The sequence below is a fragment of the Buteo buteo genome, chromosome 19 (genome assembly GCF_964188355.1).
Source record: "Buteo buteo chromosome 19, bButBut1.hap1.1, whole genome shotgun sequence".
In the NCBI taxonomy this organism is placed as follows: Eukaryota; Metazoa; Chordata; class Aves; order Accipitriformes; family Accipitridae; genus Buteo; species Buteo buteo.
Window position 1 is genome coordinate 10,280,858 of NC_134189.1, and position 12,772 is coordinate 10,293,629.

Sequence of the window (12,772 nt, forward strand, 5' to 3'; positions counted from 1 at the left end):
CCTGCCTCTGGATCCAGATCCTCCGCACCCCCAGCTCCCCTCCTTGGGTGCCTTCCCCCTCCGCAGCACGCAGCTGCTGCAGAGCGCGGACCCCCACACGGCGCTCAAAGCAGCAGTGCCCTGGCCTCCCTCCCAGCACAAGCTGGTCTCCCAGCAAGCTGCACCCAGTACCGAAGCCACTGAAGCAGGAGAGAGAGGCTGCAGTGCCTGGCCACCCACACAGGCAGCTTTCTTCAGGAACAAGCACTGCAGCGGGTGGGGGTGTCTGCAGTACCGAGGGTCCCGTCCGCATGCACAAGGAGCAGGACATCTCTTTGTTCACAGTCCCCAAAGTTACTTTCAGCCATTCTCCCCCTGCCAAGAAACTCTCTTCCTTGCTGCTTCTCTTCTCAAGGCTTTAGCCACTCTGCACCTTTTATTGTGCACTCATCTTCTAATCCTTTTCACTTCATGCTTCATCTACCACCATCTTCAAATTGTGCAGCTGCTTGACAACAAATCACTCTCCACCCTTCTAATAGTTATTTCGCTGCTCAGCTCGCTTCCCGTCAGGCCTTGCTATCCCACACCCTTCCCAGGGGATATGAACGCGGGATATTCTTATTTTCAAGAGAGACGAGCAGCTGGCATACCAATTCGCTTTAGGGAGACCTAGAGTTACCACAAGTCAAACTGGGTGACCACCAACACTCTTCTGTAATAACACCAACAGCACCAGGTAAATGGATGGCGCTGCACATGCCAAGCAGTATTTCTTCAGAAACATTTCCAGGAGTCCCTGGCATAGTTTGTCCCACAAGATTAGTGCAGAGAAATTTGGAGTGGACTTGGGCAAGGAGTTTCCCCAGCAGCCTTCCCTCCCATTTCGGTGCTCTCAGCACACTTCCACGGCCACAGCCGCTGGCAGTCGTCACTGCCGTGTCCCACCAGGCATTTGCAGGAAGGCAGCGTGCTGGACTGGCCCTTCTTCCCTATCAGATCAGTCAGTGCACACACCACAGCCACATTCTGCCCTTAGATGTACACGTACGATTCCCTTCATTTCACTGAAGACATAAGAAAGTACATGAGAAAGTATTTAGTGGCAGAATCTGAATATCACAAAGGAAAAGAACGGGTGAACAAGCTCAGGGTTGGCAAGCTGCATGGCTCATACTCTGATAGCAATGGGTGCTGACTGCTGCTATTGGTTTTTTTTTTTTAATTAAAATAAATGGCAAGTGGACAAAGAAGTGGGAAATTTTCACTGGTAATTTATAGCATACTCTCACTCAACTTCTCCACCAATAACCAAAGTTGAAGTATTTTCTTCAGAGGGGAGATAAGCCTGATTTTAAATTGAATGATTTCCAGATGCTTTTAACATTCAGCACATACATCAAGTCCTAAAAACAACATTTCTGCTTTCAGCCCAGAATTTAAGATTCCTATACAAAAAGTATAATCACATTAACTAGTAGCAGTATACTATTTTATCTTACAGTTTTATATTACCTTTTCCTAGAATCCTATTAAGCCTACATATATTTTTTTCCACAGTGATATAAAGCCTGAACAATTTAACTGAAGTAAACTGAAGTGATTTACACTGAGCAATTCTTTATTCTGTAGCTGATAGAGTAATGGTTTATTTCTCAGGAAAAAAAGCAGAGCATCATAGCTACACTTAATACTTGTACACGCGTTGTTCAGTTCTCTCTGGTTTGCAGAAAATGTGAATAATAGAATTTAAAACAGGCCGTTACATTTTTTTTTTCATACATTGATTAGTATCTTACTACTTGGGTTGCATCTTTGATCCAGTTGTCAGAGAAGGGCTCTAATCAGTGTGATGAAAGGTTGCAGAATCTCTGTTTTCACACAGAAAACCAACAGTAGGTTCCACTCCAGCATTTGGGCTCACAGGGTAGGAAAGTTACTAGTGTAGTTATGGTTTGAGTCAGTGATTTACATGATTGGGGTATTTAGGTATTTTCCAGGTGTATTAAAGACTAAAGCCAGAACTGACTTTGGCGGGAACAACTATTCTGAAGGTAATTTATGAAATTTGTTTTATTTTTCAGGAAAGTAAATTTGACCTTCTGTGATTAATGTATGTTTCAGGTGAAAAAACAAATAACCTCCACAGCTATTTTATCTCTCTACAAATGCAGTAAAAATTATTTTGGCTTGGGACTTTGTAAAGTAAATGTTAGCATATACCACCAAGAAGTGTAACAAATGAACTAAATATCTCTTTCTTATCCTTCTGAGGCAAAAATAAAGCAAGCTGTACAGGAAATTTCTGTATGGAGTTTACCAGTAACATATGTACTCCAATACCCCCCGTCACTTCCTAATATTCAAAATAATTCTGCATCACATCCAGTGGATATTGATTTTTACATATGAATACCAATTCACAATCATGTTTCTGCAAACACAGATATAATCTAGGCTTATGAAATGAACTCCTTAATTCTGAAAACTCCTATTTCTTCCTTTACAACATTTCAATTTCACCAGTAATCTAAGGGCCACCTGTAATCTGGGCCAACAGTAGTCTGGGCCCTTCAAAGCACACTTCCACATGCTCGACACGTGTAATAGATCTCTCCAAGAAAGCAAGCATAGAGGAGTTGTAACAGCTGTTGGTGCGCGCAGCTGCTCACACCACGGGATAAAGGAGAACCATGAAGGAGAACCACAGTGGAAAAAGGGGAAGAGCACAAGGAGTCCTGCCCCTGAAGAGGATTAAGCGGCAGAGACAACATATGATGAACTGACCACAAGCCCCATTCCCTGTCCCTCTGTGCCACTGCAGGGGGTAGGTAGAGAATCCAGGAGTGAAGCCATGCCAAGGAAGAAGGGAGGGGCGGAGGGAAGGTGTTTCGAGATTTGGTTTTATTTCTCATTACCCTACTCTGATTTGATTGGTAATAAATTAAATTAATTTTTCTTCATGTCAAGTCTGTTTTGCCCATGACGGCAATTGCTGAGTGATCTTTCCCTGTCCTTCTCTTGACGCAGCAGCCTTTTGTTATATTTTCTCTCCCCTGTCCAGCTGAAGAGAGGGAGTAATAGAGTGGCTTTGGTGGGCACCTGGCATCTAACCAGGGTCAACCCACCACAGTATGCTTTAATCAAGAGCCTGAAAGAGTGGAGGAGGTCATTCTCTCTGCTTGTCCCTCCTACTTGTCCATAGCAGTCCATCAACAGGCATTGTTAATAAAAGCAAGGAGAATATCCTTCTGGTACTTTTATTTGTCCTTCACATCCTGCAAAAGACTGTCAAGGGGACTCAGTGATTTAAGTTGCCTTATGGAGTTGATAGGACTCTTCTATTTCACAGAAAAAAATATTAAATTTTATTTGATAGACTGTTGAATTAATAAAACTTATATCTATTCAAATTACTGCAATATTTTCTTCAGAGTTCACAACAGGATTTGTGCAAAACTATGCTTTCCAAATGCAGACTTTGCTTTCCACTCAAACAGAAGAGGACAGTGCTACAATATGATGTGTATTTTCTCACACAACAGGGGTTTTAGTGGCAGCAGTGGGTGAAGAAGAGCACACCAGACAAATAATGAGGGGGGCAGCAGATAAATGGTTCTAGTCCTAAGAAAAATACATGGTAGACAACTGAACCAAATGCAGAGGCAACGGGCTGAAGACCATGCACAGGAATGAGAAATTAATGGGAATACCAGACATTCTTGATAGAAATGCTGAGCTCTAGTCCTTGTTCCACACCAAGAGGCAGTAAAAAAGCATACTTAAAACAATTACACAAACTGGACCATTAAGTACATAAAGTGAATGGTTTTGATTCACAACATAACTGCTGACCTCCACGAGCCCCAATTACCACTTATGGAAGATAAATCTTCTCTCTCCTATGCTCCCCATCACTCCAAAGACATCCTCAAGCAACCAAGCAGAAGGGAAAGAAGAGGAATAGACAATAAAAGAAGAAACAATGAATTTGAAACACAGGTTCAAGTTGATGGCCTTTTACACTTTTTGAAATCATCCACATTTGTGCAAAGTCTACTCTGCTGGAAGTGATCATTTAACATAATGGAAAAAGCAGAAGCTTCCCCCTTCCCTTCAGTCTCATAGTTTGACAAATGAACCTTCCCATCTCCAATAATGGAATGTTCATCTTAAGGACAGTGAAGTACCGCTGCTCAAAACAAATGACAAGAAACCCTGAAAGTTACTTCTTGATGCATTTAATTTCTTTTGCGATGCTCTAAGAACTAGGGTATTACAAAGTGTGAGGTACACATAGTAACAGGACTAACAGGACTCCAGTTGGATCAGGTAAAAATGGGTTACAAAATATTAGGAAAAGCAATAACGAAAAATACAAACGATCTTATCCAGTCACATATCAGCTGTAAATCCATATTCTGAAACCCTTGCAAATCAGTCCCAGGAAAAGTTCATGGCTGCTCTTTCAAAAGAATGACATTCCAGCTCTAGGAGACTAAAAGTGGAGGAACCTCCCACACCAACCCTCTACTTGATCTTTGTTGCCTGAAAGGTAAATTGCATCCTTGATGCACGCACAGAGGTGACCTGGGTAACATTGCTCTCTTAGGACTTATCACTGGGAGGTTTCTTCTTAGCTTCCACATCCTTCTTAAAATCTTCAAGCTTCTTTGCAATGTTGGGAATCTTTAAAGACAAAAACAAAAAACAAACCAAACCCACACAAATTAACAAAAAAATCCTGAGCTACATGAGCCTCAGCAGGAAAGACAATACCATAAACACAGCAAGAAATTCTATGACATTTAAACTGGTTTCTAGGAGATACTTGCTTCCAGGATCTGTTACCTTGCACAGAGGTTAAAAACAAAAGAACATCAAGCAAACAGCAGATGAAAGCACCTCACATGAGGCTTCAGGAAATATTTTAGATTGTTAAGACTAAAAGTCAGCCAGTGGCGATGGGAACAGGAGGGAGGAAAAAAAGATCACTTCACAGGAAACTTAGTAAGACCAGTCTGGCTTCCTCACTGAAAGAGGACAAACTGCCAAGAATAAGCTAATTTAAGCACTGATGCGCAGACTTTAATAATGACTTTCGGAGGGGAAATTAGATTGCACTATACTGGTCACAAACCAAGAGAAAAGAGATGTTCAAGAGCAGCAAATTACGTTCTCAAGAAATTTATGAAGAAATACTTCTCCTGGTCCAGTTTGTAGGAATCAAAATTCCCCACCAGGGAATTCTACCGCATTGCAAATTGGCAACCTTTTGCAGTTTCACACTTGAATGAAAATTCAATTTACCGCTTGTGAACTTCAAAACTTCAGCTTTCTCTTGCAAATAAAAGCATTTTGATAAAGCAATCCAATAGTAAATTTTGACAACTTTAAAAAAAAAGAAAAAAAGAAAAAGAAGAGCAGCAACTTTTCAGGGTAGGGAATAAATTACCTCATGACTCTAGCCAAAACTGGGAATTGACAACATAGGATTTTACAAGCTGACTAAAATGAAAGTAAAGCAAAGTTCCCACTGGTAGTTGTGAAAAAAATCATGGGCTTTTACTTCATATGTAACCTGACCACAGAGCAGAAGGAAAGTTAATCCAAACAGACTGCAGTTTTCTCATTGGATGGTTTGAGGCTGGTAGTACAAGTAATACCGTTAAGTTTCTCTCCTACCTTGCCTTTCAAAGTTAAGCTCTGTTAGAGCAAATGACATTAAGAGCCCAGCCTGTAACACATGTGACATTTAAGCTACACCAAGAGAACTCCATTGTTGTCAGCAGAGCCCTCCATGTGCTTATAACTAAGCACATGTGCATACAGCTGCAGAATTAGGACCTCATTATGACAAGTTTATCTCAGATGTCATCTAAAACAAATCATCTTCGATACCAGCAACAAAATTATCATGTTCATCCTGCAAGTCAGTGTTACATTCCCAGGGAACCATTTACTGCAAATCAAAAGCATAAGTCCCCCTCTTGTGGCAATACTTTATTGGTGCTGCCTGAAAAGCACTATACTATGCTTACAACACATACTGATACACCCAAATATGTTCTTATTGTTACATTTTCGTAACACTGTAAAACATATATTGGAAAGAGAAACAAGCCTTTTATTAGTACTCTTTATGGAGTGACTAGACAGGAAGATTCATAAAAGTTTGCGCATGAGCACAGAGCAAAAAATAAGAATTCTGCAAGCAAGATGACTTCAATACTGAAGATAAGAGGAAAGCAAAACATAAATGTCAGAGATTTGAGTCTCAACAGCTTTTTTTTTTTAACTAGGCTAATATAGATCAGATAAGAAAGGAATAAAATTTATGTTAAATTTCATTAACTCCTCTAGCCTATAAACAGCTAAGTGGCACTGGTCTTACATGGGATTCTGCTGACTGCAAAAATTAAAAGCTTGTATTGAAGACGCAGCTCTAAATCTTCTTCTACTCTAACTCTCACAGTGGAAAACCTCTGTTTACTGTGAGAACTGAGGAAAGAAAGTTCACTTTCTTTCTTTTCTCACTGTGACAAAAGAAGGAAAGAAAGACTGCGGGTCAATATACTGTTTGAAGTAGGAACAGAGGCCAAATTTTCCAAAAAAGCTGGCAAAACTTGTTTTCTTTATTACAGAAGACAGAAATTTCAGATGCTCTGAAGGATTTTTAAGTAACAAATAGGTGTGCTGAGTGGACAACACCGTAAGCAGGCAGACTGAGTCAGGAAACCAGTATTTTAGTGCCAGTACAATCCATGAGCAGCTACTAAACCTCTTCTGCTTCTCCTGGCTCTATCTATGTACATGCCTGTTTACCGTATCTGTGCTCTAGGACCCTAAGACCAGTTAAGGCTCCAAGCCTTACTCTATCACAGAGAAGATGTCAGAGGTAGATGTTTTTGTTCCATTTACATTCAAATTCACCTGTAACTAAAGTCAGTACAATCTGTATTCTGAATCAATAAATAAACCATCAAAATAAAGACTAATTCAATTCTGACTGAGGGAAAACAGCCTTATATTTTCAGTTCAGAATAGGTTTAACTCTGAGAATACAAAGATACTCACATCATAGTTCTGAGCCAGATACATCCCAACCACATTGCCAAGAGTAAAACCAAGCTAAATGGAAGAAAGGCAGAAAAAAAATAGTTAACATCCTTCCATCAAAAGCATATTGGTTAAAATTTTTTTTTTTTTTAAAAAAAAAAAGGAATATTGCAAGTCATGTGAACACTAAAGCATTTCAATTCCACTCCTACTTAATTTCTCACCTTTCTTCCAATAGGTGCAATTTTACCCATCTTCCTCATCAGGAAAACCTTACCATTATTTCCAAAATACAGCACAGTTGTGTTTTCAATCCACATCTCCAAGACTATCTGGACCAGGCTATGATCACCTTTGTAAAGTTCTTTGCACACACACAAAGGCAGTAACTCCTATGAAAATGGGGGAGATAACAGCAGGGACCCACATATCAGAGCTCGTGGTCCACACCTGGAAAGCCTAAAGCAACACCCCACTAAAACAATACTCAATGCTAGAGAGGGACAAACATATACAAAGACATAACACAGTAATACACAGTAAAAAAAAAAAAAAAAAAAAAAAAAAGATTCACAAGCTTGAAAGTCAGCACGGAGGCTCTGACTGCAAAAAGATCCCGGTCTCACTTTAAAAGGTTTAAGAGTAGAGTTCCTCCACCAACTTAAAATGATGTAAACCCACTACTTCTCTTCTGCAACAACTAACAACTGTGCACCTTCCTGACCCCTTTGACCCTAAGAGATTAGTTTTCAGCCGAATCCACTCTGATCTAGGGGCTCCTCTATGGCAAGAAAGCACTGTTGGTTGGAAGCAGGGTACAACCTCTTCTAACAATGGTGCAAACTCATGGGTGCTGAAGGGTGTCTCTGCAAATGCACCCTGGAAGAAGAGCAAGAGCAAAACAGAAGAACAGTTCTTGGCCCTGACCCTGTTTGTCAGCTGAGGAAAATCCTCAAGTGTAACAATGCTCTTGGAGTGAAAGAAATTCCTCTCTTCAAAGACAGGTGATGACATTTTCATTCAGCAACTCCCCAAGATCCTACATTTTATTTTTATTGTTATGTTTCATAATAAGTAGGTCCTATACTCTGAAAGCTCATTTGACTATTTTGGAAGGGGACACTACTAATATTGTGCCTTCATTCACTGTCAGTAAAAAAAAAAAATCACTCTATATGACAGCTGAGGCTAGTTCTATTTAAGAAAATTATTATTGCTTATGGTCACTGCTGTCAAAATAAAATATTTTAAGAAAAATAAAACCACTATCCAAAATAACAACTTTGCCATCACATACTGACTAGTCATCTTTTCCATGCCCAAAGCAGGATACAGTACAGCTCATCTTTTCAGTGATTCAGACTCCTTAAGCATCACTGGTGAAAAACTAGCTATAGAAAACTAAAATTTGTTGAAAACTGCCAAATGAGTCATGACTGGAAGTTACTTCAGTATTTTCTTAAACAGACTTTTGGTCTTATTCTTTGTTTATTATTACTTTTTAAGGAGCTTAGCTTTAACAACTTAAGAAAAATTAGAGTTCTTTTTGTGTGTACTGCACTGGTTATCATTTGCTCTTGTGGTTTTAATCATCAGTTAAAGAAGTACTCCGGGAGATATTAACAAACATTGCACTGATGTAAACCAGACTTGTGATTCCTCTTAATGAAGAGCATCACTCTAGCAGAGGAAAGTTTCCTCTATCTTTAGCACTGTCTGAGAAGTCACTTGAAAGCACAAACCTGGTCCTTGTTTATTAGCAGTTTTCTAGATTTTCACCCTAGAATATTTCCAAAGATGGGACAACTATCATATTCTGCTGTGTGATAAGACTTATTTGGTACAGATGCTACTGACATCAGCCCTCCCTTTAAGTGTACTCCTTTATTGAAAAGTCTAGCACTGCATTCAAGAGCAATCCACCCAGTTACATTTACTTTTACAGCTGGCAATTGAAGCAGAGCAAAACATTTCACTATTTAGACTTCAATTATGCATACAGCAAAACATATAGCCAAATAAAATTTGCACATTAACTAAGGACAACAGGGCTGACGTAGACTTCAAGGTCTTCCAATTTCTACCCAGCATCAAGTTGCATTTTAAACAAATGTTTATTTTGAGCTTAACTCTTGATAGCAAAAATACGTGGTTTGCAAGATTATCCCTTTATCTCCCTGTTACAGCCCTAACAAGGGAGAGCAAGAGTCAAACACCCAATCTACACCCCAAGAAGGAAGAAACCCAGAATTAGTACATCTTTTTTCTAACTTTTAGGCCCTAATTAAGAAGTCGTAATTAATAAGAGGTTTTCATCTAGCAGCTGCAACAAAAAAAACCATCAGCAGCAAGCAGCAGAGTTGATAAACACAGAAACTTTGAGAATGCCTAAGTGTATTTACTGCTACTGAATGCTTTCAGTGGAGTGAAGAGAGACTATAAAAGACAGCTACAGAAATGACTGAGGCTTTTGTAGTTGTTATTACATTTTATTTTGAAGTTGCGATAAAAAATAGGCCTTATTTATTCATTTCATAAAACCACGCAAGACTCTCCGGACTTACAGTAGGCCTTTTCTTCTTGCTCTGTGCCAACACTTGGTATGAAACTTACTAGCCAGCTGAATTACTCTTCCCCCAACAAAACATCAAAGAATATCACTTATTGTTTGTATTTACTGGGACGTACGGAACACAGCTAAAACCCTAGAGTGTCCCTCACAACACTACAATGTAAAACGGGGGACTGTCTCCACGCTTTGGTACAGCAGAAACCAGCATCTTTTTTGGTCAGGTAACTTATTTCCACACTTGGCAGTAAAAATACCATCAACGATTAAGCATTTAATGAAGAGTCTCCAGGCATCTAACTTCAGACACCCAGAAGAGTTATGGGGAACACACAGAAACACAGAAAGGAATATTAAAATGACAAAAGTACGAAACCATTTAGTCTATTAATTCTGCTGTTGCTAAGGGGGTTTAACGAAAGGCAGTAATGAATCACGAGCCCTTGCCTTAACTTCCATATGCAAAAATCCCCATCTCCAGTGATAAATATTTAAAGGCGAGCAAAAATGGCAAGGACCGAAGCGCACCGCTCTCACAAAAGGAGGGACGTACACACGCCAGTACGAAGAAATGTGAGCAGCAGGAGGGCATTACCGTGAGCAAGCAAAATCTGCTGAATCCCTAAGGCAAATTAAGGGCACGATTTGGAGAGAAAACAAGGCAGGAACGTCGCCGAGCAGCTGAAAGGCCCCGCTCTGCGGGCAGCGGGGACCGAAAAGCGGGGCGAGGCCCCGCAAAGGCTGAGGGCGGGTTTGAAGGGGCCGGGGAAGGGACACGGAGAGCCAAAACCGGGCGCAGCCGCCCCGTGTCAGCACCTTCACGGCCACGGGGGGCGAGTCACCCCCCGGGCCGGGAGCACCCGAGGCGCGCAACGGCGAGCGCGGGGCTGAGGCGAGAGGCCGCCCGCCCGCTGGGCCTCGCCGCAGCCCGGCGCGGGCGGGGACCGCACACAGACACTTTCCTCCCCTCGGCCGAGCAGCGGCCCCGCCACCGCCCCCGCCCGCCTCGCTCCGCCCCGCGCGAAATGGCGGCGCCGCCGCCGCCGCCCCCGCGGAGCCTTACCAAGAACTGCAGCATGGCGACCGCCCGCTCACCGGCTTACCCGCCCGCCCGCCTGCCTGCCGGGGAAGTCAGGCGGGCGGCGGCTCCTCTTCCGGGTGCCGGCCCGCCCTCACCGCCCCCGATGGGGAGGGGGGGCGTGGGCCCAGCACCGCCCGCCCGCGCCCCTCAGGCGGCTCCGCGGCTTCTGCCCCGCCAGGCCCCGGGAGCCCTCCCGGAGGCCGACGCTTGGGGCGGCCGGTCCCAGCCGCTTTGGGGGATAAGGAACCGCGCAAGGGGGGCCGGCGGGCCGTCTTTTAAGGCCTCCCTGCCCCTGCTCAGGGAGGCGTCCAGCCTGCCGCGCCTGAGGGGCTGCCCGGGGGGCGCCGAGCAGTGAAGTGAGAGCTCGAGTTTTTACTGCCCGGGGGGCGCCGAGCAGTGAAGTGAGAGCTCGAGTTTTTACTCTACGGGTGACTTCAAGCTGGGGCCTTCAAGGAAGGACAGGGAGCTAGGCATCTAGATGCGGGTGAAGTCCCGCATGGTTTGGGTGTCCCCTGCCTCGGTGCTTGGGAAATCTCAGCCTCCCATGCTGGAGAAGGCTGAAAGAAAGGTTTTCTTTTTCTTTTTCTTTTTTTTTTTTTTTCCTTCCCTACTGAGCACTCGCTAGACCTCCTCCAGGGTACCCATGGCCAGGTTTGGGGACTCAGTGTAGGAAAGGCTTGGACAAGTTGGAGCAAGCTCAGCAGAGGCCGCGGAGCTGACCAGGGCTGGAGACCTCCCGGCGAGGAGAGGCTGAAGGAGCGGGACTCGTGCGGGGGGACCTAATGGCACCCCCCAGGGCCTACCGGGGGGCTGTTGGTGAGGTGGAGCCAAGCTTTTCATAGCTGGGCACCATGGGAGGGTGACAGACAGCAGGGACAAGAGAATACGAGTGGACTGGGCTGGATTTAAGGACAGACTGTTTTGTCACTCACGGGAGACAGGCAGGCAGTTGGCCCAGATGGCCCAGAGATTGTGCTGTCTCCGCCTTCGGAGGTTTTCAAGACCCAGCTGGGTTAAACCTTGAGCAACCTGCTCTAAACTCAGAGCTGACGCTGCCCTGAGCAGGCGGCTGGACTAGGGTATTTCCACCTGAATCATCCTATGATCCCACAAGAGCTTTCAAAAAAACTGTGTTCCCTTTTTTCTTTCCTTTTTTTTTTTCCTAGCACGATTAGAAAATGAAGAGTAGTTGTCCTTTGTGTAACACTGGGGTTAGTTTCTTTTAATGGCTACGCTTAATTAATTGAGATTTGAGCAGTAAATAACAGGGAAATTTCACCTGCTGAAAGTCAGTAAGAAATTGGAGACTTTTATTGCAATGTATTCCAAATCTCTTTTTCACATACCATTTCAGATTAAAAAAAAAAAAAAAATCAAAACAAAACACGTGGCTATTGAGAAACTATTAAGCACCTCTACCCTGAAACCAAGTTTACTGAAACTAAGCCTCTGTTTCCAGAAAGCTCAAATGCTCCATCTAACAGAAAACATGTAGCTTCCTGCCTTTCTGGGGCAGGTACCCTGGCAAAGTAAAGAAGTATCTTCTTCCCATTCTACAAAAGGAAGCACTGAAAGATACTAAGTAACTTCTTTTTTAGTCCTGGTGATTCTGTAGGGAGGAGCTGGACTTGAGACAACTTTCTCCTGAATTTCAGGCTATCCCAAAGCTACTGTATTGTACTTCCCTCCCTGGGCCAGAGCTGACTTCTGGAAATGGCACGCAGAGGTTTGGATGGATGTGGCACAAGAGCCAGGGTTGGGATTCCTTGCCTTCTGGAATGGCGCTCCCAGAACTCTTGGAAATGAGCTTGGTTCTAAAAACAGGAACAAATCACCTAGTAATAACTATTTTCCTAATGCTGAGGTCTTCTACATATGTACAGGATCAGAGTGCTGCGATAATATTACAGACTCCAGCCCAAGTACATGTCAGGAATCAGGAGACAAGGCTTTCAGTCATAATAATGCCTCCACAGTATCACCACAGGGAGATAAAGCTTCTCCTGTTTTCTGCTTATTAAAAATGTTATTGTGCTTAGACTATAATGAGTACAACATCTGTTAGACAGTCTTGGCTCAACAGT

General features: G+C 43.1%; 1 protein-coding gene across 1 annotated transcript; it reads right to left on the minus strand.

Moving 5' to 3' along the window:
• Positions 1-4,204: 4,204 nt before the first annotated feature.
• STMP1 (short transmembrane mitochondrial protein 1) lies at positions 4,205-10,830 on the minus strand. Its single transcript, XM_075050873.1, has 3 exons — positions 10,671-10,830; positions 7,057-7,110; positions 4,205-4,668 (listed from the first exon to the last, which is right to left on the minus strand). The coding sequence occupies exons 1-3, from the start codon at positions 10,683-10,685 to the stop codon at positions 4,588-4,590; spliced, it is 150 nt and encodes a 49-aa protein (XP_074906974.1). The 5' UTR covers positions 10,686-10,830; the 3' UTR covers positions 4,205-4,587.
• Positions 10,831-12,772: the final 1,942 nt, after the last annotated feature.

What these genes read in the sequence shown, in the direction of transcription:
- STMP1 (XM_075050873.1), bottom strand. An exon ending in ATCTGGCTCAGAACTATGAT is followed by an intron (nt 4,669 to 7,056) that starts GTGAGTATCTTT and finishes TTGTCTTTAAAG; the next exon opens with ATTCCCAACATTGCAAAGAA.